The following is a 27,841-nucleotide window of genomic DNA, read 5'->3' on the forward strand; positions in this document are numbered from 1 at the left end:
TTAGACCAAGTATCGTAAAAACTTTGCGATAAAAAAAGGGAAGATTTCATATTCTTTTTATCTCTCGTCGGAGATAAAAATCATCGAGAGGAAATTAAAAACCCTCCCCTCTCCGCTCTACCGTACCCCGCACGCCGCGTCGCGAGTCGATCGATTCGCAGGAACCGCGTTCCCGCGCGATCGCGCAGATGGCGACAGCTGCCTCGATCGTCCGCTCACCTCACCCTCGCGGATTCGGGATTTCGCGCTACGCGCGGAACGAAGGCCTATGCACATATGCACGCGACACACGTGCGTGCGCGCGGAAAGACACGCCGAGTTCCGATACAACTTCCGTTTCGCGTTCCCTTGGTTCCATCTACCTCTCTCTGTCTCTTTTCTCCTCTCGCTCCGATTGAGAAGCTCGAGACGAGGACGAGAGTCGCAAATCGCCTACCGGCGAATTCGCGACGACACACGGGCGCGCGCGCGCGCGCGCGCGCACGTACACACGTGCCGTCGTGCCGTCGTCGCGGACGGGTAGGGGCCGAGGGATGGCGGGAGGGCGGACGGCCGGCGAAGCGCCGGAGTCGGAGTTCGGAGTCGGCCGGAGTCGACGTGCCGCCGCCGCCGCCACCGCCGCCGCCGTTTCCGTGCGTCTCGTTTCGCGTCTCGGGAGAGTCGCGCGGATATTCGCGTACGAGCGTCTCCACGCGAGGTCGTCTCACCGGCGGCCACCAGAGGGGCGACCACCCGCGAAAAGGAACGTCGTCGCGTACGACCGGCGTTTACTCCGGCGCGTTAATACGCGCCGCCGGAAATCCCCGAGTGACAACGCGGTGCGGTGCGGTGCGGTGCAGCGGTGCGGTGCCGCGCCGGGGGTCCGCGAAAAAAAAATCCGTCGGACGCGGACGAGAGGTGGCCGCCGTCGCTGTGCGCGACTACTTTTCCCGGACGCTGCGTCGCGCGCGTTCCTCTCCTCTCTCTCTCTCTCTCTCTCTATCTATCTATCTATCTATCTATCTTTCTCTCTCTCTCTCTCTCTCTCTCTCTCTCTCTCTCTCTCTCTCTCTCTCTCTCTCTCTCTCTCTCTCTCTCTCTCTCTCTCTCTCTCTCTCTCTCTCTCTCTCTCTCTCTCTCTCTCTCTCTCTCTCTCTCTCTCTCTCTCTCTCTCTTTCTGTCCCTCCCCCTTCTCCTCGTCTTCCTCCTCCTCCTCCACGTCGTCGTTCTCCCTCGTTCTTCGCCCGACGTCTCCGTTTAACCCGCTCCCGCGATCTCGTCCATTGCTCCGAGCCTCTCTTTCTCTCCCTCCCTCCCTCCCTCTCTCTTTCTCTCCCTCCCTCCCTCCCTCTCTCTTTTTCTCTCTCTCTCTCTCTGTTACCGAGCGCGAGACTCGCGGTAGACCGGAAATCGCGCGTACGGCCACACGGCCTGTCATCCTCGGCCGGCGGACTGATTACGTGTGCCGTCTCGTCGTCGTCAGCCGTCACTGTCGTCGACCGTCTCGTAGTCTCGTCGTCGTTGTTGAGCGCGCGAATCGGTTAGTGGTTCGGTCGTTTCGCGATACGTTACTGGCCCCCGGCGGTCTGGCACGGAGGAACGAGAGAAAGCCTCGTCGGGTGTGCGTGAGGGCAGTGATCTCTCTCGGAGAGCGGCGACCTGACGACGGTACGAGCGGAACCGACGGTGCCCGATAGAATATATATGTACATATATATATATATATATATACAGGGATATATATGCGTTGCCGACGCTCTCTTCCCTTGGCCCTGCAACTGCCCCGGCGGACTCCGCTCGCGGATTTGCCCTGCAGATTTGGAGCGACGTGTGGTCCCGACTCCCGCCGTCCGTGGCCGAGACGGAACGTTCCCGAGGACGCGAGGTAAAGGAAATTCAGTCTGCGAAGCCTATGCCCGTGGGGTCGGGCGACGGCGATCCCGAGATCGAGAGACGGGGATCGCGAGAGGGTGCAATAACGCCGAGAGACTCGGGCTTCGATCTAAATCCCGTTTAAGCCCGCGATTTAAGCTGCCGATCTCGCTAATTTCACCTCCTCGACGGCGCGATTTCTCTGGCTTACGCTAATTCGAATTAATCGTCCGCTCGCCGCGCGTTATCCGGAAAACCACTCTGCTCCGCCGAGCGGAAAGGGTATATGTTTGTTATCAATCGGATAATCAGAAATAGGCGCAATGTGCGATCTTAATAATCTTGGAGATAAGAAAAGTATGTATACCGATATTACCGATAAGTAATTATTCAAGCCACAAGTCGCGGGGTATCCCGTTATCTTAATTAATAATTAATAATACAGTTGATACGACAGTATAGGACACTGTCATATGAATTCTGGTTTGAAACCAAAGAAATGCCGAGTGGCAGTCTTGCATTTAAGTTAACCGGATCGTAAATCGCGGATGATCGCACCGCCAATATTAGCCGATGCGATCTGCCTGTTGCGACCTCCGCTTCGCCCCTCCGAACCCTCTCGGCCCCGAACCCCAGTTCGCCCGTCGACGGTGACGAGCGAGTTGCAGCTACGCACCGTCAGCGTTAATCGGTAGTTCCCGAATTAATCTGCCTCTGCGTGCCTCTGCGCCGTATCTCTGCATTCCGCGGGGTGGGGCATTCCCGGACGGTCGCGTCGGGAAGAATATTGGTCAATCCGTTTCCCCAGTTTCTATTGTAAACAGTCCACGCGCGGACATTTACGTGGGAGGGGGGGGGGGCGGGTCCCAACAATCGCGCTAATTGAGACGCGATATTTACTGCAGCCTCGCGTGGACTCGTCCTGTTTCGTTTCAACCGCGATCGACGAGTCCCTCGTTTAATTTCTCTCTTATCATTTCGATCGTCAGCGCACCTCGAATCCTCGCGTCGATGTCTTTCGTCGCGTTCCCAGCTCGTCGTCTGGGCGGAGTCTGCGAGCGGGGGACTTTTCCGGGAACTTTTGACGGGAAGACGAGCCCCCTTTTCCGAATCGAATCGCCGGCGTGGTGCGGTGGTGCATCAATGCATCCGCGCGCGCCGTCCGGTCTCTCCGGCTCGAGTCCTTTACCCTCGTTCAACCCTTGCTCCGAGTCGCGCACCACGCTGCTCGGAGTCGCGGATGCTCCGTAAGAAACGGCGCGCGGACATATCTGGAACCCCGACAGCCGAACGGCCGACCCTTTCCCTCCGGTAGGTTTTTCATCGCCGGGCACAGGGTCGGCCACCCATTGGTCGGAACCCAAATGAGAATTTTTCCGACGCGGCCGTTTGGCCCTGCCCCCTTCGAGCCGAGCGTTTCCTCTCCAAATGGCGGCACCGATGCACCGAAGGTGCCGTGAAACGCCCGCCGAAATGCGATGCAACAAGCATTTTTCGTTTTCGAACCCCTCCGGTTCACGTTTTTCCTCTCTCTCTCTCTCTCCCTTTCCCACGCGCGGGAACCACCCGAGGGTACAGCTGTGCCTTCAAAAGAAAATGTAACAAAGTAAATGTAACTTTGTGTATGATTAACTTTATTTCGAAAGATAGAATACAATGCCTGGAATGGTTAAGAAATATTTATAGAAAAATATACTTGGAAATGTTGTAACATTAGTTAACATTATTAGTTTATAGTTTATATTGCTTCATATAATATATATTAGCATTATATGTTCCTTACAATATTAGAAATTTATTTCTTATAATATTATTTATTATAATATTCTTACAATGCTATATAATATATTATATTATTTTTACAATACTACATAATTTATATTTTTTATAAGTACTCTATTACAATACTTTATAATACAGATAGGTATGTTAAAGCGAAGATCCTCACCTGAAATTTGAAAAGAATGTAATTCTTACCCATCTTATTTTTGATGTTTAAAATGTGCTAAAGGTTCTTTATATAATACTATAAATTTATATTTCTTGTAAATTCTATTACAATACTTTATGATACAGATATATTAAAGTGAAACTCTCGCACTTGAAATTTGAAAAGACTGTAATTTTTAGCTATCTTATTGTTGATATTTAACCTTTAGCTGGCACTGTGGGGTATTAAACGCCCCAGCCTAGTTCAGCTCTAATTTAAGCCCCCCTATAGTACGAAAATGATACTAAAAAATGGAAGACTTAAAATATAAGAGTTATGAATTTTTGAATGAAAACAGTCATTTTTTCGTTTTCTTGTACGTTCTCCAATTTTACAACATTCGAAGACTATCTTGGAATTTTTTTAAGTAAAAAAGATCAATAGCTTCCTCGCAGCAAGCATTTTAGTGGTGGGGTCTGAAACGGCTCCAGTGCACGGAGAGAATTTTCTCTTAAAATTTACCCTGAAATCATGGTAGTTGTGGGACAACATGTACCACCAAGAATTTTATGCGAGCTATTCTGATTAATATCCACCATAATAAAAAATATTAATATCCATTACATTAAAATATAAAATATGTTTGATTAATTTTACTAAAATATATCTAGGAAATTTCAATAATTTTTCCAAATTTACCAATCTGCTTGGTAATTTTTATCACGTTGTTTGTAAAATGTCTTTTGTATATTTTAAAAATTCCTTGGTTGCCAAGTTGTCCCAAGTTTGAAGTGAATTTAAGGGTAAAATATAACAAAAAATTCTCTCCGTGTGTGCCAGCTATGTGATTCTGGTGAAGTGTGCCAGCTAAGGATTAATTTGCTAAAAAGGTTCTTTATATAATACTATAAATTTATATTTCTTATAAGTATTCTATTATACATAACTTTATATTGTAACAGATATATTAAAGCGATGTTCTCTCACCTGAAATCTGAAAAAGGTGTAAATCATCTCACCTATCTGATTCTTAATATATAATTTGCAAAAGATCCTTCATATAATATTACAAGTTTATATTTCCTATAAGTATTCTATTACAATACTTTATGATACAGATATGTTAAAGCGAAGTCTCCTCACCTGAAATCTGAAATCTGAAAACGATGTAATCCTTACCCATCTGACTCTTAATGTTTAATTTGCTAAAGATCCTTTATTATCCCATTCATAACTTGGAAATTATCGGCGTCTCATTTTCCAAAGAGGGATTTGTCAACAATCCGTCTCACCAAAGAGTTATCCAGTCTCCTGGAGTTCCGACAACACTGCAACAGCTTTAGAGGACGGATTACGATCTTTTCATATTCGCCCGAGAATGAAACGCTTCTCGCCACTTCATCGGCGCGGCTCTTTCAGGGGACCCCGCGTTACCCGTACGCTGAAGCCGATCGATTACGATCTTTTCATATCGCTCGAGAATGACGTCCCTCGTTACCTCACCTCGTCGGCGCGGCGCGGCCGGAATCCAAGGCGCGAAAGCCGACGCGAAAGCCCATTCTCCGTCTATGGGCTGTCTAGCCGCCGAGGACGAGACAGACGGGGACGCACGGTTACCCTGTCCCCGCGTGTCCCGCGGTGCGATCCTTTCCGCACGAGCGTTGCGCGCACGCACGCACGCACGCGTGCGCGCGCGAGTAGGTACGCGTCGCGACGACGACGCGATGCGTGCACACCTGCGCGTGTCCGCCCGTACGTGAGAGTGCCTGTGAGATTGGTGGGCCGATCGTGCGTGCAGGTGTGCGCGATTCTTCGCCCCATACGTACGTTGCATACAAACCATCCGTCCATCTCTCTTCCGCGGAACGAGAACGGACGAATTCCGATCGCCGACGCACTTTTCCATATTTCGCAAGATTTTTCTAAGAACACTCCCTTCGCAGTTACTAAAGTTTGAAAAGTCTTTATATGACCACCCTTTATATGAATTACACGCGCATGTTTTCCCTCCCCCCTCTCTCTCTCTCTCTCTCTCTCTCTTTCTCTCTTCTTGAAGATTGGATAAAATTTAGATAAAGTTACTTTCTTTGTACACTTGTGATACATTGTATAATATCTGATTTATCGACGTCCACATACAAACACACAGACGCGCACTCTCCGCTGTTAATGACGACATATTTCAAGTCGGAGCCGGAATAATTGCGGGAAGACTTATGTGTCCTCAGCTCGCTAAGAGGAGGATCTTAATAAACAAGAAGGGGTTATCGTGTAACGTGGGAGTGCGTGCGCGGGCTCGGTTCGATCGCTGAAAGGATGCGCGCATACGCGCGTGCATGATGACGCGCGTACACATGTGTTTGTGCGTGCACGATGCGCGCGCACATGTGCAATCATCGGAGTAAGGATCACCGGAGGCTGCTTCTTATTGTCTGCGCCTCGTCTACGCAACGCGTGGTCCCGTCTCGCTCTGCTCTCCGCGCTGCAGAACGCATAACGCAACAGACGCAAGGCGATCTCGTCGTCGATCGCGATCGCGTACTTTGATTTATCGAACTGATCAAGTTGCTAGCTGGATCTAACGGCGGATCTAACTTTAACAAAGAATCGTCTGTGGATCCCGATGGAGAACGCAAAAATTTGTACGCTCGTGCGTTCCCCCCCCCCCCCGCTCCTATCTCTTTCTTTCTCTCTCCCTTTCTTCGCCAACGTGCGCGCGCACACGTATGCGCTTTTGTGAATATATGCGCCTCCGAGGGGCAGAGGAAGAGAACGAGAGAAAGAAAGAGAGAAAGAGAGAGGGAGAGAACGAGAGAGTCCCTTGCGTCCGCGGGGCTTCGGTGTCAACAGGTTTTATTTTTGCCCCGCGAAAAGGCCAAGGTCCTCTCTTGCCCCTACCGTGCGTACTCAAGGGGGGCCCCCCCTCCCTGCCCTGTTCCCAGCCTCTCAATCCCGCAGTCTCCCAGCCTTTTAGCCTTCCGTCGCTCCGGCGAGTAGCCCCTAGCCCCCCTTTCGGTCGCGTTCACGGCGTCCCCGACGACGACTAGGACGACGAAGACAACGACGACAGTCCCCACCGAGCGGGAACGATCCCGGGGGATGTTACGAGGAAGCTTCTGGATTAATGTACCCGCGCCTCGCGAGAGTACGTTCCGATCAGACGGAGAGAAGATCCCCGCGGGCCCTCGGGGAGCGTCGTCGCGTGACGAGCGACCGTGGCTGTGTTCCCGTCGTCGTCGCCATTTATCACGGAGCGCGGAGATTTACTCCCGGCGACGGCGAAACCAGACGGACGGCTTTCTTACGAGCGCGACTCGACTCGCGATTTAAGATCCCGATTAGGGGGGGAGGGGAGAAGCGGGGGACCTCTCTCTCTCTCTCTCTCTCTCTCTCTCTCTCTCTCTCTCTCTCTCTCTCTCTCTCTCTCTCTCTCTCTCTCTCTCTCTCTCTCTCTCTTTCTCTCTCTCTCTCTCTCTCTCTCTCTCTCCTCTCTCTCTCTCTCTATCTCTCTCTCTCTCTCTCGTTGTCGACGTTCCGCACCGGGGGTGTTCCCGGACTAGGGATAGGCTTTTCTCTTCTCGGAACCTGTTTCCGCGATAATATAGATGCATGTCGGAGCATCTCCCTCGCGCGCAAAACATCCCTCGCTATTTTCCGGTAAATCAAGTACATTCCGCGTACCGCGATAAATACCCAAGAAGGAGGCCGAGGGAGGAGAAGAAGAAGAAGAAGGAGGTCCCGTCGCGAGTGCGGCCGCAGCATCCCGCGACGTCGGCGACGTGCAGGAGGCGTACGGCGGGGGTTGCATCGGTTGCGGAGGAAACAGCTCTCGGAGCCGGAGCGAGAGAGGGACTCCCGGAGGGAAGAGGGGGAGAGTGAGGTCGGGAAGGGGAGAGGGGGGGAGAGCGAGTGCAGCGGCCTGGTCGTCTATATTCCGCGTGACTATAGGCGGTCCGGCTAGAGGCTAGAGTCCGCGTATAATGTATTCTCGAATATCGTACACTCTCTCGTGATCGATATAAGCCCCGACGCGAGCCGGAGATGCACGAAGACCCACCACCTCCTCCTCCTCCTCTTCCTCTTTCTCTTTCTCCTCTTTCTCCTCTTCCTCCTCGGAGCAGCCGCCCGCTTCTCTCTACCCGATGCTTTTTTCACGCGGAGTGCAACGCACGCCGAATCGCAACGCGCGAGAAAACCGCATCTCTCTCTCTCTCTCTCTCTCTTTCATTCTCCCTCGATTATCCATGACAATGAAAGCCGGGAGGGGGAGTGAATCCGCTGCGGAGCGCAGGGAGCTGGAGGAATGAATGCACAATCTGTCGAGGATCGTCTAAACGGTATCGAGGATCATGCCACTTTCCTCGATCGACGTAGCGATTTTCGCTCGTTCGGACGGGTAAGATCGCGAGACACCTCGGCCCTCCGCTCGGAGCTTAGAATTCTTCAGCGCGTATCCACGGCTCGCGCAAACGAAATTTCATTTATCACGGCAAAAGCGCGAAATCTTATTTCTCTCTCTCAACTTAAATTACATTATGCATATAAACAGAGAACAAAGATGCAACTGTAATTCCATCCCCGCGAAGTTGAACTCCCCCCCCCCTTTCCGAACCCCTCGAAGGGGTGCTACGGCGAGCACGCTATTCGCCTAGGAATCCGTCGAAGAAGTCAAGCGATGACACGCGCGCTATCTCCCCCTCGCGAACAAGTGCCAAGTGCCGCCGTATCGAAGAACGGCGTCAAATATTTACAGTCTGATTATTTCTGTCGGAACGCATCGTGTCCGATTAATCTGATATCAAAACACGAAAGCGTGATTAAAAATGAAGCGAAACGCGAGCGATTTAATTTATCCATCGATAAAGATGGATGAAAGAGATAGAAACCCCAGCTATCTCTTCCATTCGTTTGACGCATCTCCATTGCTCTTTTTTTATCTACATATTGTTCGTAATACTTTATAGAGGGGAATGTGATAGGAGAAATATCGATGATATCGACGACGATGTTTAATCACTGTATCAGGAAAGGGCCAGGAAGAGGGAGGGTTTGTTTAAATGTTGAGTTTGTTAAAATTATTATAATTGAATTCAACACGTTTAATTACAATTTAAAATTGCATAATTTCGGAGCAATGGTGATTAACTCACCATTCTTACGCGCGACCTCGAGCGTTTCCCTTTTTCTTACGAAGACCGAGGAACGGGGGGGATGACGGGAGAAAGAGGAAGTGAAGTGCGCGGAGTAAGACGCGCGCAGAGGAGAGGAGAAAACCGATGGGGAGGGAGGTTGCCGGTGCACGTTCCAGAAAACTGGCCGCCATGTCGACTCCTGTCTCTCTTCCTCTCTCTCTCTCTCTCTCTCTCTCTCTCTCTCTCTCTCTCTCTCTCTCTCTCTCTCTCTCTCTCTCTCTCTCTCTCTCTCCTTCTCTCCCTCCTCCCCCCCCCCGCCCCTTCCTCCCGTCAATGCCATCGCCTGTATGCACCGCGCCACCACGAGATATCGTCCGTTGCACTTTTCAAGCTTGCGTGCGAGCGCGTAGAAGGAGGAAGGAACGAAGGGAGAATCGGCGAGAGATGCAACGAAAGAAGGAAAAAGACAGAGAGAAGGAGAATGATCCGTCCGTCCTGCGCGCGAGGGAAAATGAAATTGTTAAGCGACGCTTCCGTCGCGGTGTGGCGAGTGAGATGTTGTAGTCCTTGCGACGAGATGCAGCCCTCACTCGCTCTCGTTTGCGAATCGCGACCTTCGTCGCCGCGGCGCGGGTGTAAAACGCGACCGGCCGGACTCGGTCGGACGAGCGCGAATTACAGGGGCTAACTTGGACGCGAATCGCATGATTAACGGTAACGATCGGGGGGGGGGGGGCTCTTCCCCACGTCCGCGCGACGAATCCGCGCGACGTGGTGACCCCGAAGTCGCGTCAATGACGCTCGGCGCGACGACATCGTCACGTCCCGACGACGTTAACGACGACGGGATTTTCGATCACCGTAACGCCAGCCGATTTTCGAAGGCGACCTTAGGCGGGATAACGGGCTCTCCTCTCTCCCACTCGTTGCAACGGAGCTGGCAACGCCATTGGCAAACGGCAACGCCGGCCGTTCGATCGTAGGAGGGATAAACGGGGAAGGTACACCGCGCGCGCGGAGTGGGGAACCGCGTCTCGTTCCGTTCGGTACCCCGTCGTCGGGTCAGGTCCCTCGCTCCCTACGCCGCTGGGCACTGAATTTCGCACCGTCGAAAAAGGGCTACGGGAGAGGTAGGGTCGAAGGAAGCGAAAGAGCCGCGGGATCGGCAGAAGGGAAGGAAAGAGGGGGCGGCGGGGGAACGAGGGACGGAAGGCAGGCCATGTGCGCGAAACTACTCCGAATGCGTTCTCTTTAGCTCTCCTTCGCGCGGAATTCGTTGCGCGAGGACGATCGTCCTCTCTTTTCCTCCCTCTGTGGTCTATCTCTCTCTCTCTCTCTCTCTCCCTCTTTCTTTTTGTCTCTCACTCCTCCGCGGAAAAGCAAATTCTCTTCCGTGTCACTGAACCCGCTGGCCGTCTGACCCCGTCGTTCGGTTTTCCCACACGAGGTGTGCGCCTCGACCTCATCCCTCGTCCAAACGTTGAACGAAGAGTCTCTCTCTTACTCCTTCGAGAAGTATCGAAGTGCGATGGTCGAACTGAATCGTCCCGAAACGCGAAGACGTGAGTGACCCCCGTGGCCGTGCGAAACCATGAACTCCGACAAAAAAACGTCTGCAATGCAGTGCCCTTAACGTCGCAGCTTCAAATCTCGTGCCATTTAAGAGACAAATAGATTGATTCAGATTACAATGTGTCCCTGCACTTGGCAATATCGATTCGAGCTCGTTCGAAGAATCTGAAACTCGGATCGCAAATATCTTCGAAGGTTCTCGACTTTGCCGGTGTTCCCACTGATCACTCACGATGGCCGTTTCAAGCCGGGGTGCAACGGGTGCAGTGCACCCGGGCGGCCGCCCCGAAGGGGCGGCCAGCGGCCGTCGACGTGTCTTTAAAAGTAATCGTACAATCAAAATAAAATGAAAAAAATTCGGAAAAAATTTGAAGTCGAACTAGAAATCTGAAAGCTGAATCATAGTGGGTCACGATCGCCACGCGTTCTCGTGTCAATCGGCCGACGTCGAGCGACGGAGAGAGAGAGAAAGAGTGAGATCCGTCCTCCAAAAGGCCACCCCCGAGACCGCCGAGGCCGCGTCTGTCGGCAGTGTCGACGGTCCTCCGCCGAGCGGCCGAGCATTCGAGATTATCGCTGCTCCCTCATCGCCTCGGCCGTCGCGCACCTCGCGACCGCGAGGAAGGCCTCGCGGGACATTGGCCTCGGCGGGAGCCAATAAAATTCCTCTCTGTATCGGGTAAGCGACACTCTCCCGCTCTTTCCGCTTTCGCTTACCCCCTCTCGCGCGCCTCGCGCCTCCCCTACTCTCCCCGCGAGGAAAACCCCCCTTCGAGGAGGCTCGGAGTTCGGAGTGTGTGATGCGACGGACGGACGGACCCCCGTCCGTTCCGTGACACCGCCGGAACACGTCGGATGCGCCGAATGCGTAACTCGGACGAGCGAGCGAACAAGGTGGCCGTTGCTCCGCTCCGCTCCACTTCGCTCCGCTCCGATCCGCTCGTAAACGAGACGAGCGAAGAGCGGCGCGGCGCGGCGCGGCGCGACGCAACGCGACAGTTTCGCCAGTTCCTCCGCTCCCCTCGATCGTCGCGTTCCTCCCGGCCATCGCGGTGCAGCGCAGCGGCGGCGTCCGTCCGTCGTCCCTCCGTTCGTTCGTTCGTTCGTTCGCGAGTGCGATGGTGTCTAGGCACGCAGTCCGTCGCTGTCATCGCCGAAGGTTGGTTCTCTCTTTCTCTCTCCCCCTCTGTGTCTCTCTCTCTCTCCCTCCTTCCGGTTTTCCGCTCGTTTTTCCCCCCCCCCCCCCCCCCCGTGAAGTCATCGTCGTCCTAACGGAGAGGTGCCTCTGCAGAGATTCGCGACGTTAAAGTGTGTCGACATCGTCCGCCCAATCGATGCTCCACCGCGCGAGGTGCGCGTTCCCCGGTATGTGCACCGTGCGACGACCGAGCGACATATGCATCCGCGCCATCCGCGGCGCGAGTGTGTGAGTCTCTGGCACGCCAGTGCTGAATGGCCGACCGACGTCGTGCGTGCATATACGACGCACCGGACGGATGACGAGTGCGTCGCGTCGCGCAACGTCGACGTCTCCTCGATCTTGCGGTGCCGCGGACGAGAGTTCTTCCTTGCGAGTGCCGCGGAGTGTCGCGAGTGTTCCCCCCCGGGGGAGAGAGGGAACTCCGTTTTCCGCGAGTGCCAGTGAGAATGTGCGCACTTTGGGAATACGTGGGATCGCCGACGGAATTGTGGAACTCGACGAGTCGCGAGAGGAAATGCGAATAGAGCGAGGAGAGAGAATGAGAAACAGTTGGAGGGAGAGAGAGGAAGAGAGAGAAAGAGAGAGAGAGGTCTCGGTGACCGCGCGCTGCATTATCGATGATGCTTGCGCTTCTCTCTCTCTCTCTCTCTCTCTCTCTCTCTCTCTATCTCTTTCTCTCTCTCTTGTCTGGCTAGCTCTACCCTTCGCGATCGAACCCACCCCCTCCCCCCCCTTTTCGACGGCTATCGCATATGGCTGGCGCGCGTTTCCGCGGTCAGCCACGCCGACGTTTCACGAAAATTATTCTTCGCATTCCGCGGCGATCGCGCCTGACTGCGGCACTCTCTCCCTCCCCCCTCTTCTCTTTCACTCCCCTCCCCCTCCTCCCGCCCGGCGATCGCAATTTAATTTGGCCTGGTGAAAATTAGATTAATGCCTCGCGCTTCTATTCTCAGAGCCCCGCGACGCACGTGGTACGAGGTGTGACTCGGCAACGATGAACGGGGGGCAACAACGGGGAAAAACGATGACGGTTTACGAGAACTCGCGGCGCTCTCGCCGAGGAGGACGAGGTGGCCTCACGCACGAACGCGTCTTTCGCCGCAAAACGCCACGGGACAATATCGCGTTGCCCCACGGTCGATCGGGTTCCGTTCCGTTTCGAGAGGAACGTCATTGCGTGCGCGCTCGCGCGAACTCGGGGAATCTTCCCCGAATTCGATACGGTGTCGCGAGTGAAATATTGAGTGTGTGTCGCGGAAAGAGGAGATCGCTCGGACGCCGTCGTTCGTCGCTCGAGGTGAAGCGTCTTCGCTCTTTGTCGAGGACTTCTCGTTGACTTCGAGGCCAGACGATACGTTTTGCTGGACGTTCGAACTCGCATCGAGTTCAGAGTTCAATGCAGTTTGAACGGCACGGCTGCTCGCGGCGGAGCGGTCGTGGAACATCGGGACGATTTTTTTTCAACCTCGGGCACAGTCGGCGCACTTTGGAGCCCGCCGTTCGATCCGCCGTGTTGTCGCGTTACTTTCTCGCATCACGCTCGATCCCATTCCAATTGAATTAAGCGACATACGTGCCCCGTATTAGCTCGCACCTCGTTCTTTCTCGTTTTCCTCGCTCTCGCGATATTCGCCAGCTGCATTGCGATTGAGTGCGTTTATCCCAGCACAAAATTCCGGCTACCTTCGAGGAGATTTAGGGAGTATCTAGTCTGGAAAGATGTCGACTTTGTGCACAGGAGCGCGGGTGCCGCGACGTTATTTTCCGATTTTTCCGCGACGACGGTCGCGGATTCCGTCGCGACTTTAATCGGCCTTTGTCTCGGAACGTGGCGCGGAAGGAAGGAAGCATTTTTCGCTGCGAAGAGAGAGAGGCGATAAAATTACCCTTAACCTCGGTGAATACATACGTCCGGGGTCAATGACACCCTGTTGTCTCGTTTCCCCTCTCGCGCATGCGCACGGTTTTGACAGTTTCGCGGAGCGAAAAGGAGGAATCTAGGAGCATAGGACACGCTCGCCGACGCGAGCGATGCTGTTTTGCCCGTTTAATACGGAACAATGATCGGTTTCCGGTCGACGCGGAGTGTGCGGGAGAGTGCGGGACATTCCGTTTAGTGGGACATTTCCCGGGACAGGAGTGGAGAGGAGCGGGGAACGACGTTTGACGCTGGATTTAGATAGCATCCCTGTGTGTGCCCTTCGCTGTGTCGTGACATGGACCTGATGTAAGGTACAAGAATATTAGGCGGAGAAAGAGATGGAGGAAGATAAAGATGAATATTAACCCTCCATCTGTATACGTTTTTTTTTTACACCTTCGGAGTGTATACGTGAGTCTGTCACATTTGACGCTATTTTTCCCTTAAAGTATTTAAAAAAAAAAAAATTTACAAAATTTCTGTCTACATTGTAGTTGACGATTTTACAGTCATTTTGATAAACATCGTTTATCTAATATTTTCTGGCAGGCTTGCAAGTTTTACAGTTACGAGCAGATATCATTTTGGCTCGGACGCCATAGACCCACGTATACAAACGGAGGATTAAAAAGCAAGGGAGACAAACAGCGCGAATAGATCGATCGAGCTGGCCGTTTGGAGAAATATGTAAACAAGGCGATATTATACTAATATCTCATTGCCAATCGATCGCGACAGACCGAAGGTATGCCGATCGATCGTTCATCGGCGCGATGTTGAAATATACGGTGTTATCGCGAGGTGGAATCGCCGCGTGATTCTCCGGTCGCCACGCCGTTATTCCACACGCGCGAGCACCTTAGAAAATTTTTTATATTCCACGACGCAGCGCGTACGCGAATTAACGCGAATGCTTTTTTGCCGGCCCGATAACGCGCGCATAAATAATCGTTGAACTTGGACCGCGTTGCGCTCGTTTCCCTAACCGAGGGGCATTGCCACTATTTTGCTCGGCGTTTCACCCAATAAAACGTGATGCTCTCGGCCGCGTCGTATCGCGGAGGGAGAAGGAGAAGAAGAAAGATAGAAAGGGAGAGAGAAGGAGAGGCGTAAGATAATGGACGATATCAAGTTGTACGTCGTGTAGCCGATATTTCTTAAGAGTCACGTGTCGTTTACGTCATGCGAATTAGGGGAAAAAAATCTCGCGCAGCGCGGGAGGAAAGGGGGGCTCGATGAATCTTCGTATTTTATCGGAATGCGAGAAAGAGAGAGAGAGAGTCGTTGGATCGATTGATCGCAGCGAAACGCGACTCTGCGTACCGTGTTCGAGGGCAGGGATGGGAGGGCTGTAATGCGACCGATGTAAAACAAACAAAAAAAAAAAGAAACGCTCTGGAAAATTCGCTGGGATTTATCGCCGGCCTCTTGGAGAATAGCGTCGCCGCATATTGTCACTTACGCCGTACGTCGATAAGCTATCGGCGGTGATTGCGAGCGAAAAGGACAAACACCCGCAATAAATTGCAGGCCGGGGCTAAATATAGTCGGGGCTTATTCGTCTTTTTCGCAGTTCGCTCTTTTATCGCGCAAGAGAGCCCCTCCGCACGCCCGTAGGTCTCACGGTGGACGATATTGTAAAAGGTCGGAGATCCGACTCGGCTTAGGATAAATGCCAGACGCAAAGTTATCATCCAGAGATATATATTACCTCCTCCTCCCCTCTGCGAAATTAATCTGAATTTGCGACGTTTTTCTCACGCTCGCTCTCGTTTCCGCCGCAGTTCCGCAGTTACGCTGACGTTTCATTTCAACGTCGTACGCTTTAAACGCGGCGTTAAACGAAGCGCGGAGACCGAAGGGGGAGAGGCGGACGCGCCGCTTATTTGCGAAATTCGATCGCGAAAACAGAAACGGCGGCGGAGGAAGGTGCCATGCCGGCGGGAGGGATGAGGACGAAGACGGAAACTAGTTCCGCGCGCGGCTAAGATCAATACCTAAGTTGTGCAAACAAGAGAGAGAGAGAGAGAGAGAGAGAGAGAGAGAGAGAGACCGGGCACGGCCGCCTCGGCGCGAGGCGAATGCGAATCGCGTGTGCGATTACCGGCGCGCGCGGTGCAACGACTCCGGTGCAGCGCGAGCGCAACGCAACGTGCAATGCCACCGACATCGCCCGGTGTCACGGGCACGCTCGGCCGCGCGATTCGCGCCGGCCGGCGCGGCCGGCCGACCGACCGACCGGCCGCGTTGGCTAGGTCAGTGAGATGATCGGTTACATGGCACACGTAACGCCGCGGTCGCGACTCCGCGTATATATCTGCCGCGGATATCGAGAGGCCGCGGTCGTCGTTATCACTCGGACCTGGAGTGGCTGGAGTCCGAGACCGCGGCACTTCGTACGCTCGCATTTGCATAACTTGTCGGCGAGTGTCATCGCCGGGTCGCGCTCTGATTATCGCGAAACTGTCTAAAGATCCCCCTGCGTACTGTGGATATTTCGCGGCCGTTTCGATAACGGTATCTCTGGACGGACCGGCGGCCGATAGTCCTCCAAGGAGAACCGTCCCTCTGAGTCATCCCGCGAATTTGTAAACGCGAACGAGGGATCACGTTCCTTTTGTTGAAGGCGATCAGCGTCGTTAACTACCCACGGATCGCTCGATCGCGATAATTAGGAACGGTACAATTATTCACAAGGCTGTTAATTTACATATACACTATACTGATAAGATTTAAAAAAAATAGAAAATTGTATTTGGAACAAGATTTTAAGATTCATCTTGCTGATGGCACGTATGTGATAAGTATATCGTAACTTCTGAAGCAAATTATTTATCGTATACGCTCTTTGATGAAATTCTTTTAGGTTTCTTAAAAATCCAATTTTATGTCTCATATAAGAAGTATGTAAAAATATACTGCTGACAGATATTGTTGAAATGTTAATAATAAAATGCCAGAAAACGTACGATATTTTTGACGTCGCCGTCACCCGATATCCGACAGAATTTTGCGAGAATATAATTCAGCGTTGTGGTAACGCGTTTGACTGTTAACCCGAGTTAACTCGAGAATGCCTTCTCCTGCGGAGACATAAATCACGAAGTCTTAAGATTTCTATTTCCTCGCTGCAGTCGTATTGAATTATGACGTTGGAAACGGGAGAAGTCACCTTTTCCTTGCAATATACGTTGAAATAAATTAATTCTCTCGCGTATCGGCACGCACACGTCCAATATTGACCAGTAAAATATATCGGAGACTCTCTTTTCTCGATTTGCAATAGAATTAAAAGCTACAAGTCTCAGTCATATTGTTATGAAGCTTATTGTTCGAAATTCAAACTCATTAGTAGTTAATAGGCTCTGTCGTCAAACAGAGTTGACTATTTGATTTCCATTGCCTCGATGCTCTTTGAAAAAATATTATCTTTTATGACATTATGAGACTAATATCCATTTCTCATTAATGCAGATTAACTTTAGTGCAAATTAATTTCATTTTTTATCGTTTCTGATACTAGAAAATGATAAAAAGTAAGCTAAACCGAGATTAAATTTTAATTTCCAGTAGAAATATAGACATCAAAGAAATGACGATCAATTTCATTCAACTTTTGCTCGCGAGATCTCTGTATGTCAGCGAAACAGCTGATTATCATTGTGACCATCGAAACGCGCCGAGAGAATAACACCGTGGTCGCGAACGTTCTCGAACTTTCGAGAAAAGCGTGATAATAAAACATCGGAGTCTCATGTCCTCGCGAAACACATCTCTCCCCCGTGTAAAAATTACTCCAAGAAAGAGCTTTTTTTGTGTGCGGATATACTTTCTCCAACCACTGTCATATTTGAATATATTCTTCCGTACTGAAAATCTGACTCAGTTTCCCGCGTTTTCATCATCCGTTACTGCGTTATCAAGACGCGCAGATTGAATCGTACTATAGGTGCACCCGCTAATATAAGGCCTGTTTCGTTTTAGCTGAACTTCTCGCACAGTTCATCTTCTCTCCTTTTCTCTCCAACATGAAAAGAAAAAGAGGAAAGCTGCAAGAACCGTGCAAGAAGTTCAACTCAAACGAACAGGCCTTTAGACAAAGGAGGGAACCGCCAATGTATTTGAGCAACATAAACGCGAATGAGGGTGCATAAAATAATTCATTTCGACGTGCAAGAGGGAAGTTCACGTCGTAATTCCACAAGAACGGGGTGAAGAGACCAGCGAGCTTCAAGAGCGCGTTGCCTTCACCAGAGTTGCCTTCAGTATCGATGAAATCATGGAAAGGTCGAGGCATCGGTATTTAGCGGTGGATGTATTATGCAGCTGGCGCAAGGCCGAGGCAACGCGAATCGGCCGCGAGGGGCACGGTCGTGCGGGGGCCGAAGCGAACACGTACGTCGCGACCGCGAGGAAGACAGGCAGGTAAAATCGACGGTCGCAATTGGTAAATCGCGGGTCGCGAGCCCATCGGGGTTCGGCAGAGGGAAGAGCGCGGGTACGTGTGCGTGCCGTATGTGCTGTGCCGGGCCTAGGCCGTGCCTACGACCTCTCTAATAGAACGAGCGCATGCCAGTCATTGGCCGGTATGGTCTAGGCGATGGGCGGGGATAGGCCTTCATGGGTGTGTAGTGCGTGAATCGCGGGGCATAGTGTCCCTTTTTTCCCCTCTCCGTCTGTCTCTCTCTCTCGCTCTCCTTCACACACTCTCTCTCTCTGTTGCTCCCGCATGCCGATTGCTCACCACCGTGTCGTCCCTCCTCCCGCCGCGTTGCGCTGCATTGCGCTGCGCTGCGCTGCGAGATGCAACTGCATCGCGCGGCGCAGCGCGGCTCGATACTCGCCTCGGACGAAGGTCCTTCGTTCTCCCGGTGTTTCGTCCCGCAAGACAGGATTGACCAGTTCCGTCCGGACGCGGAGGCTGGAGGAATATATTCAGATATACAGTGGCTGGAAAAAAGTATCTCCGCGCACACAAAAGCTTTCTCGGAGTAATTTTTATGCGGGAAGGAGATGCGTTTCTTTTCTTTTTCATCGTAAAGTGTATATCGTTCCCGCCGGAATACATTTTGTTCTCGCTGCTAGTGTATATTGAGTAGATATATATATTCGAGGCTGCTTGCGCTACGTCTTTTTTGGCACGGAATCATTTTAAGGATGACTGTAATTGGCTTATTTTACTGTAACTATAACTAGATTTGTAAATCGGTGAACAATACTTCTGTTTTAAAGTTATTTTTCACATGGAACCTAAACGCGATGGCTACTAGCGATTCTGACTTTTCTATCTCGTCTCACACATTCTATTTTAATTGTAACATATATCGAATGTATCTCAGTACTTCATAATTTTGCACGCTCGGCAACTGTCAAAATCATGTACTTGATAGATCTGTTTCGATCATATATTGTTCAGCTCTTGAAAAAAAATACCCTTTGATCGTGGCTGGGTATGACCCGTATTGAATCAAAAAAGCCACTCGTATAAATATAGTTCATAAAGCAGCGGTAAAAAATAGCAGTTTTCGAGTTCGATTTTTTACACCAACAATGCGATGTAAAAGGAACGTACGAATAATTTTTGTAAATGAATATCCATTGGGTCTACATTGACCATCAGCCAAGGATTAATGATATTCGTCTCGATGTCAGTACAGATTTAGGCGCAAAGGAACCATAAAAAGGTCAATCCCTTTTATCGTAATAGTACTTGTTAATTTTTGATGAAAATCAACTGCGTATAACGTAACTGCATAGGAAAAGGAAGTAATCAAAGGGTGCATATGGAGCGGAAAAAAAAAATATAATTCCAAAACCCGGCGGTTGTTCGCCCCGCCTCGAAGCTGGCCTCTCAAGTTCGAACACAAATTTTTTTTATCCCACGAAAGAATCAACGTCGATGCCTCCCCTCCCCGACCACCGGGGGCCATTCGCATCCGTCGACGATCGTTTACGCCATATGGACCCCTTAACGATATAAAACGCGCGGGAGTTCCACCTGTTTCGCCTAAGACGGACGGGGCGGAAGGGGCAGGAGGCGGTCGGGTCGTTTTCAAGGGGTTAAATCGATTATCGTTTCCCAGTTGGCGACCTTACCTCCTTCAGGTACCTACTCGCGCGGTAGCCGGGTGAAAAACGGGCGGGCTTTCGGACCGTGCTGCCCGGAAATGAATTTGCCGTGTATGGTACGTTAATACACGCGCGGGCACACGCACGTAGAAAAGCGCGCGTGCAGAACGTGGCGGATTGCGAATTGCGAGCTCGGTCGCGTCGTGTTGCTATGGGGACGCTTCTTCTGTCCGCACTCGCGGTTCTCGTCTCTGTCTCTCCTCCTGCTCCTCCTCATCCTCCTCCCTTTCTCTCGCTTCTCGCGCCGCAGTTCTCTTGTCCGATGCATATCGCCCCCTTTTCTCCTCGTCTTTCTCACTCTTTCCCTTTCTCCTCTCGGCTCTCTTGCGGCTCGCCGGAAAAATGCGTCTTCTCTCGCGGCAGCGCTCCTACATCTGTCGCGTCGCCGCATCGCCGGTACGTTGCGCGCGATTTTAATGATTCAGGAACCAAAGGGAACATCGCCGATGTCTTAGGAATACTCTCCGCTCGTCCCTTTGGCGGAACAAGCGCGCGACAAAGAGATCGCGGCAATGATGTCGGATCAGTGAACAGACAACGTGTCCGGAATCCTCGAAATTGTACTTCTAGCTTGGTACTCTTATCCGTACCAAGCAATGGTATTCCCGCGCTGATCTGACGCAGTTTTCTTTATAATCATTTCCAATCCGATGAGATTTGACGGACCTTGGCAACTTTTTCAAATAAATACTCATTTGTATCATAATAATGTGGATTTATTGTTTGCAGTGATAAATTACAATACAGATGAGAAAGCCTGAAAATTTTATAAACATATATAATATTTTCAAATTCTAACACACATATTTACTCAGAAATTCACATTAATTTTAAGAAATAAATATATCTATTAATAAATTAAAATTAATATAAATAAATGTATTAATATATATATAATTTTTTAGATACGTGTGTATCGATCTATTTAAGAAATTCACATTTTTAAAAATAAATATATCTGTATTTTAGCCGAGGTCCTAGCAGATCCCATCATTAATTATTGCAGAGTTAAACACGCGCGAAGGACAATGCACATTTTCATTAGGCTCATTTCTAATAAAAATAATTATTCATTAAACTCCTGATACGGATCGGCGACGAAGTCGATGACGAAGGTTGAAGTTTATTTCGGTAGCAAAAGTACGATAAGATAGAATGACGTTGTTTGCCTTGGTGCCCGCGAATGTATACACTTTCGGCCCCGGGTTTACGTGAATTTGTAAAATTGATTGCGCAATCCAACGATTTCGTAACGTGGCAAATATCGTGTGTGTGTGTGTGTGACGAGTATCTTTCATCCGTAAAAATATTTCCACAGCGGTATCCACAAATAAAAATAGCTTAAGTCAATCAGTTAGAAAAAATAGCTGATTGATACGCCCTTTAGTGTGTTACGAACAAGAAAGTAGCTGCGTCTCACGGAAGTAAAACTTAGTTTCGACCGAGTGCAACATAGCGTCGGGTGCTAATCCTCTTTTTCATCGACAGCGCTCGGCAAACTCATTAATGAAAGCTCTAACCATTGCACGCGGCGTCTTCCCGGAACTAACGACGGCTTTGCAGTTTGCATAAATAAAGCGCGGCAAACTTTCCAGGAAACTCAATAATTCTTTCGCTGTCGAAGCCGAGCTACGTCGCGATCTTCCAAAGGCACAACGTCCACTCTTCGTCTGTCGCCACTTTTTTTTATTCCACCAAAAAAAAAACGCTTATCTTTCATATTGAGGAAAAAAACAGACCGCGCTCGTTCCAGGGCTCTCCACTGCAAAAATAGGCAGCGCAAATAGTGCCGCTTGCGATTTTTTCGCAAGTTCATTCGGCGTGACTGTCGGAACTCACGGCTATCAGCCGATATCGCCCGGACGGCGAGCGAAGAGAGAGAGAGAAAGGAGACCTGGCGAATTACCAGCACACGCGAATTGGCGGAACGTGAACGACGAGAAAACTCGCGGTAACTCGCTCGTCGTAATCGCGACGATTTCGTCCGGCCTAGAACGTAATTTGCGCGTGGCGCAGGAGAGGACGAGACACGAGACGGAAAAGGGTATCCCGCGGTGGGCCCGCCCCTGAGACTCAGTTCATTCACACGGTCGTGTCTCGCTAAATATAATATGGCGGTGACCCCCGGTTCCCCGTTGTCGATCCCCTCGCGCCCCTCTTCCCGAATCACCGTTCTCCCGCGCTCTCTCTCTCTCTCTCTCCCTTTCTCTCGCTTTCTTCCTCTCCCTTTCTCCTCGATATCCCCTGAATTCAACGCCCCTCTGATTACGCGTCGCCCTTTCGCGCCCCCGCACCCCACCCTCCCCCTCCTCACTCCACCGTTTCTCTCTTCCGACCGTGCGCGCTTATACGGCCCTGCCGCCCTTCGGAGGACCCTGCCTGCGTCACGAAGGAACGCAAGATGCATTTCGCCCAGTTGAGATCCCGCACTTTTTAACAACTCCGATCACGTAACGATATTTAACGCAACGGCGCGGCGGCACGTTGCGTTAAATCGATTTGATTCCTTTGTGTATTAATGCCTTATCGGCAATTGGCCTCGTGTAACATTTGTTGCGCACTCGTTCGCGTTGCCGTTATTAATAAATAAAAATGAGCCGAGGCCGAGCGGGCTAAGCTTGGCAATTGGCCTCGGAGGATCGCGCTAGGAATACGCAATTTCCAGCCTGCATGCAGAACACCGAGGGACACGCGAAAATTCACTTTCTGCGTATATGTATCCAGACGGGGCTGCGAGATAATAATTTATTTTTCATATTCTTGCCCGACTAGTTTCGCGTCTCGGGGTTCCTCGCCGCGGATCCTGGAGCATCTCTTAAGCATCGTCCACAACGCCCGGTTCTCTCGCTGTCGTCGCTCTCGCCAAAGTATCGTTCGCCAAGGCAACAAGGCGAGAGGCACATGCGTGTCTAACAACCGTCGCTCGCTTTCCGAGAAATAGAAATGCAAAAGTATCCTTCTCGTCCCGTTTACCGTATCCGGTACGAGTATACGCATCCTCAAAATTATTACGCGCGAGTAGCGTGCGTGAGAATAATTTATCCATAAAAGAGATCATGAGCGGACGAATTATTTAAAATTTACGGGCAAAGATTTGCGAAAGATTCGATCCGAATAACCCGCGTCTCTTCGATCTATTAAATTAAACGCGATCCACGGAATGACCACTAATTAAAAATTGAGATTTCTAATATCGCGAGTTTTGTTCCACAGCGATATTATATATATATATATATATATATATATATATATATAATTTAATTATTATTATATATAATAATATGAAATACATATATTTGAGGCTGATCAACGCGGAGACGGCGAGCGATTTAACGGAGTCCCGCATCAGAATATCGGCCAGGAAAAAAATTCCGCGCGCGCGATTCTCGGCGCGATCGGCCCCTTGGAAACGGCGCCTTACATCCCTTAGGCCCGGAGCAGCGGAGAGAACAGCAGAGGCCATTAAACTGTCTACGAACGAGGATGCAGGGGATTTTTACAACGTCCGAGAGAGCCTATACCTACTCTCCGCGCGCGCTCCTATATTCTTCTTGCTCCTCTTCTTCTCCCCGCTTCTCTTTCTCCGTCTTTCGCCCTTTCCTCCTATCTCTCTCCCTTTCTCTCTCCTTCTTCCGCTGGCTTCTTGTTTCTCGTAGGACCCACGGACTTTTTCTTCTACGCCCTTCTGGTCTCCGCGGCGGCCCGGCAACGGCCCAGCAACGGCGTCGCCGAACCGGGACCGAAGGATCGCCGCGGAGAGAAATTCTTAACGCGACCTTCCCGAATATTCGCAAACCTGGTCGAAAGCTTTCAATGAATCTTCGCGTAACAAGACGTTAGAAATAAGAGCCATAAATGAGGGCGAAAAGAAAAAAGTTTCTTATCCGTTTCGAAATGCGGCTTAAAAAAAGAGTTATTAGACCCGGTAACAAGGAACGCTCTAATGATTGCCAAGAGATAATAATTTCAAAGATAACGTTAATACTCTCCAGCGCAGCAAACGCCGATCGCTAATGCCGATTTGCATCTCCGCAGGTTCTCGCCGCAGACTCCGTCTGGACTGCTGGATCCCAGGCTCCCCAAGGATCGGCTGGACCGTCTGCGCGGATAGATCCCGAGGGACGATAGTAATCGGCTATACTTGATGACACTAACCCGTAGATCCGAACTTGTGGGCTTTTTTATATGCATACCGCAAGCTCCTATCTACCGGTACATGTAGTCAGGCCGGCGTTAAAACTTTTCGACGGATTCCTCCTCCTCCCCCTCCAACGTCATCATCACCATCACCATCACCACCGTCAACCACCACCATGACCACCACTACCATCACCACCACCGTCATCATCACCAACCCTCCGTTCCCCCGAATGCTCGCGGCACTTCCGGTTATCAGCGACAGACTTCTTGCCGAGTAATTTCCTCGCACGTGAAAAGGGCACCACCGTTTTGCATCTGCCGACCGTTAAAGCGCGATCGACATGCGTCGTTAAAGTTAAGGGACACTAGTCGTCTAAGGAGACGTAAACTTTAAAGAGTCACCAAACGTGCTGACGTTTGTGCGCCCCGAAAACGCGCTCTTTATGTATAATACATTGTAAAGCGATATTCTTATTGTAAGACGAAGCACATCTCTCCAGAGATAACCGAAAAGACCCGGAGATGAAGGCTCCTTCGTGCGACGGGCCATTTTTGTAATACCAAAAGAGAAAAGGATTGCGAGTCCATAATTACGATCGACGCGTCCAACAATGTGTATACAATATTGTATCGACGTTGTTTAATTGCATATGGATATTGTCAATGGATGTAAGTCGCGAATTTCGGACGCACCGAATCGAGCGCGCGAGAGAATTAAGCGTGGAGAGGGAGATGAGGCGAAGCGACCTGTCGAAAACTCGGTCGGCAGAATTAAGGGCGAAGGAGAGAAGAACGGCGGATGGAGCGGCGGACGAGGGAGGAGAAGCCCCCGCGACGACGTCTGGGTGAGGTAGTAGGTTGTATAGTAGGGAATGGAAATTCGCGAGATACGAAGTCCACTGTACAACTTGCTAACTTTCCCGGTCGTCGGCGCTGCGACGTTGTTGCTGGCATTGCACGGAACCGCTCCCGAGGAGACTCTCTCGCGAGACCCGCGCCGCGCGTGCGGAAGGAATCTCTCCGCGGAGGAGAGAGAGAGAGAGAACAGCCTCTTGTTTTATTTTTTCCTTTTTTACGCGAATGTATAAATCGACGGAGCCTTGCGCCTTACTATGAATGCGTACACGTGGTATATTTTCTCTTGATGTAAATGCGTGTGTATGTGTGTGTATATGTGCACGTGTTGTATGCGTGTGTGAATGCGTGTGAGGAGGAGGATAACGTATAATTCGCAATCGTTCTCTTGCGAGTGAGACAAAGCGCGAACGATTTTGTCGACGTACGAGAGAAGCCCTTTCCGTTTGTGTACTCTCTCTTTGGAGCGTTGTAACTGCATAACGAGTGCAAGAAATGTATTTCTGTTCCTTCATTGGCACTTCCGTTTCTCGTTCTCCAAGCGCGAATCTTGGTAGATCCAGCTAGATTCCGAGCCAGACTAGAAATCTCGGCGAAAGCGCGACTCGTTGAAACACTACGAAATAGTTTTCCGGACCTTCACTTTATCGCCACGATTCCTTCGGGAGATTTTGGGATAATAATAATTCGCGACGCACTGTCCAGGGCAGTGAATTTGCATAAGGTTCTCTTGCAAAAAAGAAAGGGCAGAATGATCGCGGAGCGCGAGGGTGAGATGGAGAGAATGAGTGATGGTGAGCGTGAGAGAGAGAAAGAGAAAGAAAGAGAGAGAAAAAAGGGCAATGGCGGGCGGGCTGATTGTAAAGCCTGCCGCGTCGCCGGTTCCCTGAGACCCTAACTTGTGACGTCGCGTCCGATATCTCACAGGCTAGATTCTCTGGTATTGGCGATGAGTGCTGCCTTTTGCCGATCAAAAGTCAGTCCTAGCAACAGAGATACAAACGTCATCGCGTTTCGACAACATGCCGCGCCGCATTCACATATCCTGCGTATTTTTTTTTCTTTTTTTTTCCTTTATGTCTCCGGATTGTTGTGTGATTGAGGGAACGAACGTTTTACTTGACTCTTCATTAGCGTGTGGTTTAAAGGAAACTTGCATCGGCTTCTCTTTCTCCATCGGTCCGAATTTCTTTAGCTTGTGGAGCTACAAAGAATATCAAAAAGAGGATAAAATTATTATTATACAAATCGCGGGGTGTCTCTCGCTATTAAACACTATACAGATTTCTATCGTGTCTATTAATATCAGATAAAAGATATTTAAAGAGATGCAGTTTCGACGTTGATCTCAAAAATCATTAACCGTTAACGAAAATTTAGATTCAGTTCCACCTCCAACTTTCATAACGTCATAATTAAATGAGGAAGAATTGCTGTAATAAAAACAGAATTATGCAAAAAAGATGTACCAACTACATATTGCAATTCTTTGCAAGGCAAATCGTTTATTCAACAACTTTAGTTTACAACATCGTCTTCACGTCATTTATCAAAGTGCATTTTATAAAATATTTATACATTTTCGATGGCCTTGAAATTTTAACACTTAGGGCCGGTTGTTCCAATCTGTTGATAAACTACCTAATAGTTAAATCATATGTCTACCTTTGTCTAATTTGAAGAAAAGACAGACATATATATGATTTAATTATTAGGTAGTTTACCAACAGGTTGGAACAACCGGCCCCCTTAGAGTGTTCACATTTATCTCTATGATAAAAAAATATATCAATATTGATGAAATATATATTCAACAACTGTATTATATAACTGTTTTTCTCGTATATACAAGCTCCTTAAATCGACGCGATATCTAGCATGAAAACTATATAATACATTTCTTTAAGTTCTTGGTCATAATCGAATATTTTTATATTTTTATACAAAAACAGGAAGATATATACAATATTATCCGTACATAAGTCCGTAATGATACATAAGTGGCTCATAAAAATCCACATGTAAATCCACGATACATAAAACGGATATTAAATAATCATCAACATAATCTTCGAGTTGTTTTAATATTAGATTATAATTCACGCACACTTATATACGCTCCAAGATCTAATGAATACTTCTAATTTAAACCCAAAATCTATTTTTACGTAACCGTCAGTAAATTATATTTCGTAATTTGTTTACGATGTGACGTTACTTGCAAAGTCCCTTATTCATTTGGAAAAGAATGCAAAGAAAGCTAATGAAGAAATAACGCACATGATATCCAATCAATAAAAGATTATCTCAAAAGATCTGATTGTATCCTGATAAGAGATTTTACCGTAATATACTATATTATAGTAATATGCTGTAGACCTTTTCCGTATATATGATATTTAAAATAGAAATAATTATACAATATAAAATAATGACAACGTGACAGAAGCTTACAATAAAATCTATTTTATTATTAGTAGTAATCAAAAATGTGGTTTCATCAGAAATATCGTCTTCCTTCCTCAACAAGTTTACTCAGCTCTGCCGCTGAGTAACCCAACAACTGTTTTAAGTCACAAACGAATTTGTAGACAAATCGTTTGCCATGAACTTTAGAAATCATGTCGCCGTCGTAATAATACCGAAGCGCTCTGCTCAGTTTCTCATAATTCATCGACGGCTTATTTTTGCGGGCTCCCCACAATTGCGCCACTGCCTCCGGCTGATTAAGCTTGAATTCTCCTTCAGTCCCTACCCACTGAATCGCGCTTCTATATTCCTTGTCCGTTAATAATTCTAACAAAAATTGCCACAGCTGTATCTGGCCGCTATTAACGGTTCGACTAGAACTGGCAATAGTGATCGAAGCCGGATCGACATTCTCCAATGGCACATTAACTAAACGCGCCTGCTGATTTACCGTAGATTTCGATTTCGTTACTTTCTGACTACGTGCTTTAATGGACTTCTCTATAACACCTTCGTTGGGTGAATCCGATGCATCTTTTTGTACAACAGCTGCAAGCAAACAGTAATCGTCGAATAAATAAAATAAAATCCAACAGTGATTTGAATTTATCAGATATCTTTACCGGACTGTGTAATAC

General features: G+C 49.4%; 2 protein-coding genes across 3 annotated transcripts in view; one reads left to right on the forward strand and one right to left on the reverse strand.

Annotated features, from left to right (window-relative positions):
* On the forward strand, nucleotides 1–26,802 carry LOC139770792 (uncharacterized). Its single transcript, XM_071702991.1, has 2 exons — nucleotides 1–1,864; nucleotides 23,775–26,802. Exon 1 carries the CDS (start codon nucleotides 534–536, stop codon nucleotides 1,674–1,676), a length of 1,143 nt encoding a protein of 380 aa, XP_071559092.1. The 5' UTR covers nucleotides 1–533; the 3' UTR covers nucleotides 1,677–1,864; nucleotides 23,775–26,802.
* The window catches only part of Ets97d (DNA-binding protein Ets97D), a 3,785-nt gene continuing 2,163 nt past the window's right edge, over nucleotides 26,220–27,841 (reverse strand). For both annotated transcript variants that reach the window (XM_071702989.1, XM_071702990.1), the window contains exon 6: nucleotides 26,220–27,752. In XM_071702989.1, coding sequence (XP_071559090.1) covers nucleotides 27,235–27,752 — 518 coding nt within the window. In that variant the 3' untranslated portion in view covers nucleotides 26,220–27,234. The remainder of the gene's footprint in view (nucleotides 27,753–27,841) is intronic.

Source organism: Temnothorax nylanderi, unplaced genomic scaffold (assembly GCF_030848795.1).
Source record: "Temnothorax nylanderi isolate EJ_2023f unplaced genomic scaffold, tnyl_v1.0 TNYL_tig0033_pilon, whole genome shotgun sequence".
NCBI classification, from domain to species: domain Eukaryota; kingdom Metazoa; phylum Arthropoda; class Insecta; order Hymenoptera; family Formicidae; genus Temnothorax; species Temnothorax nylanderi.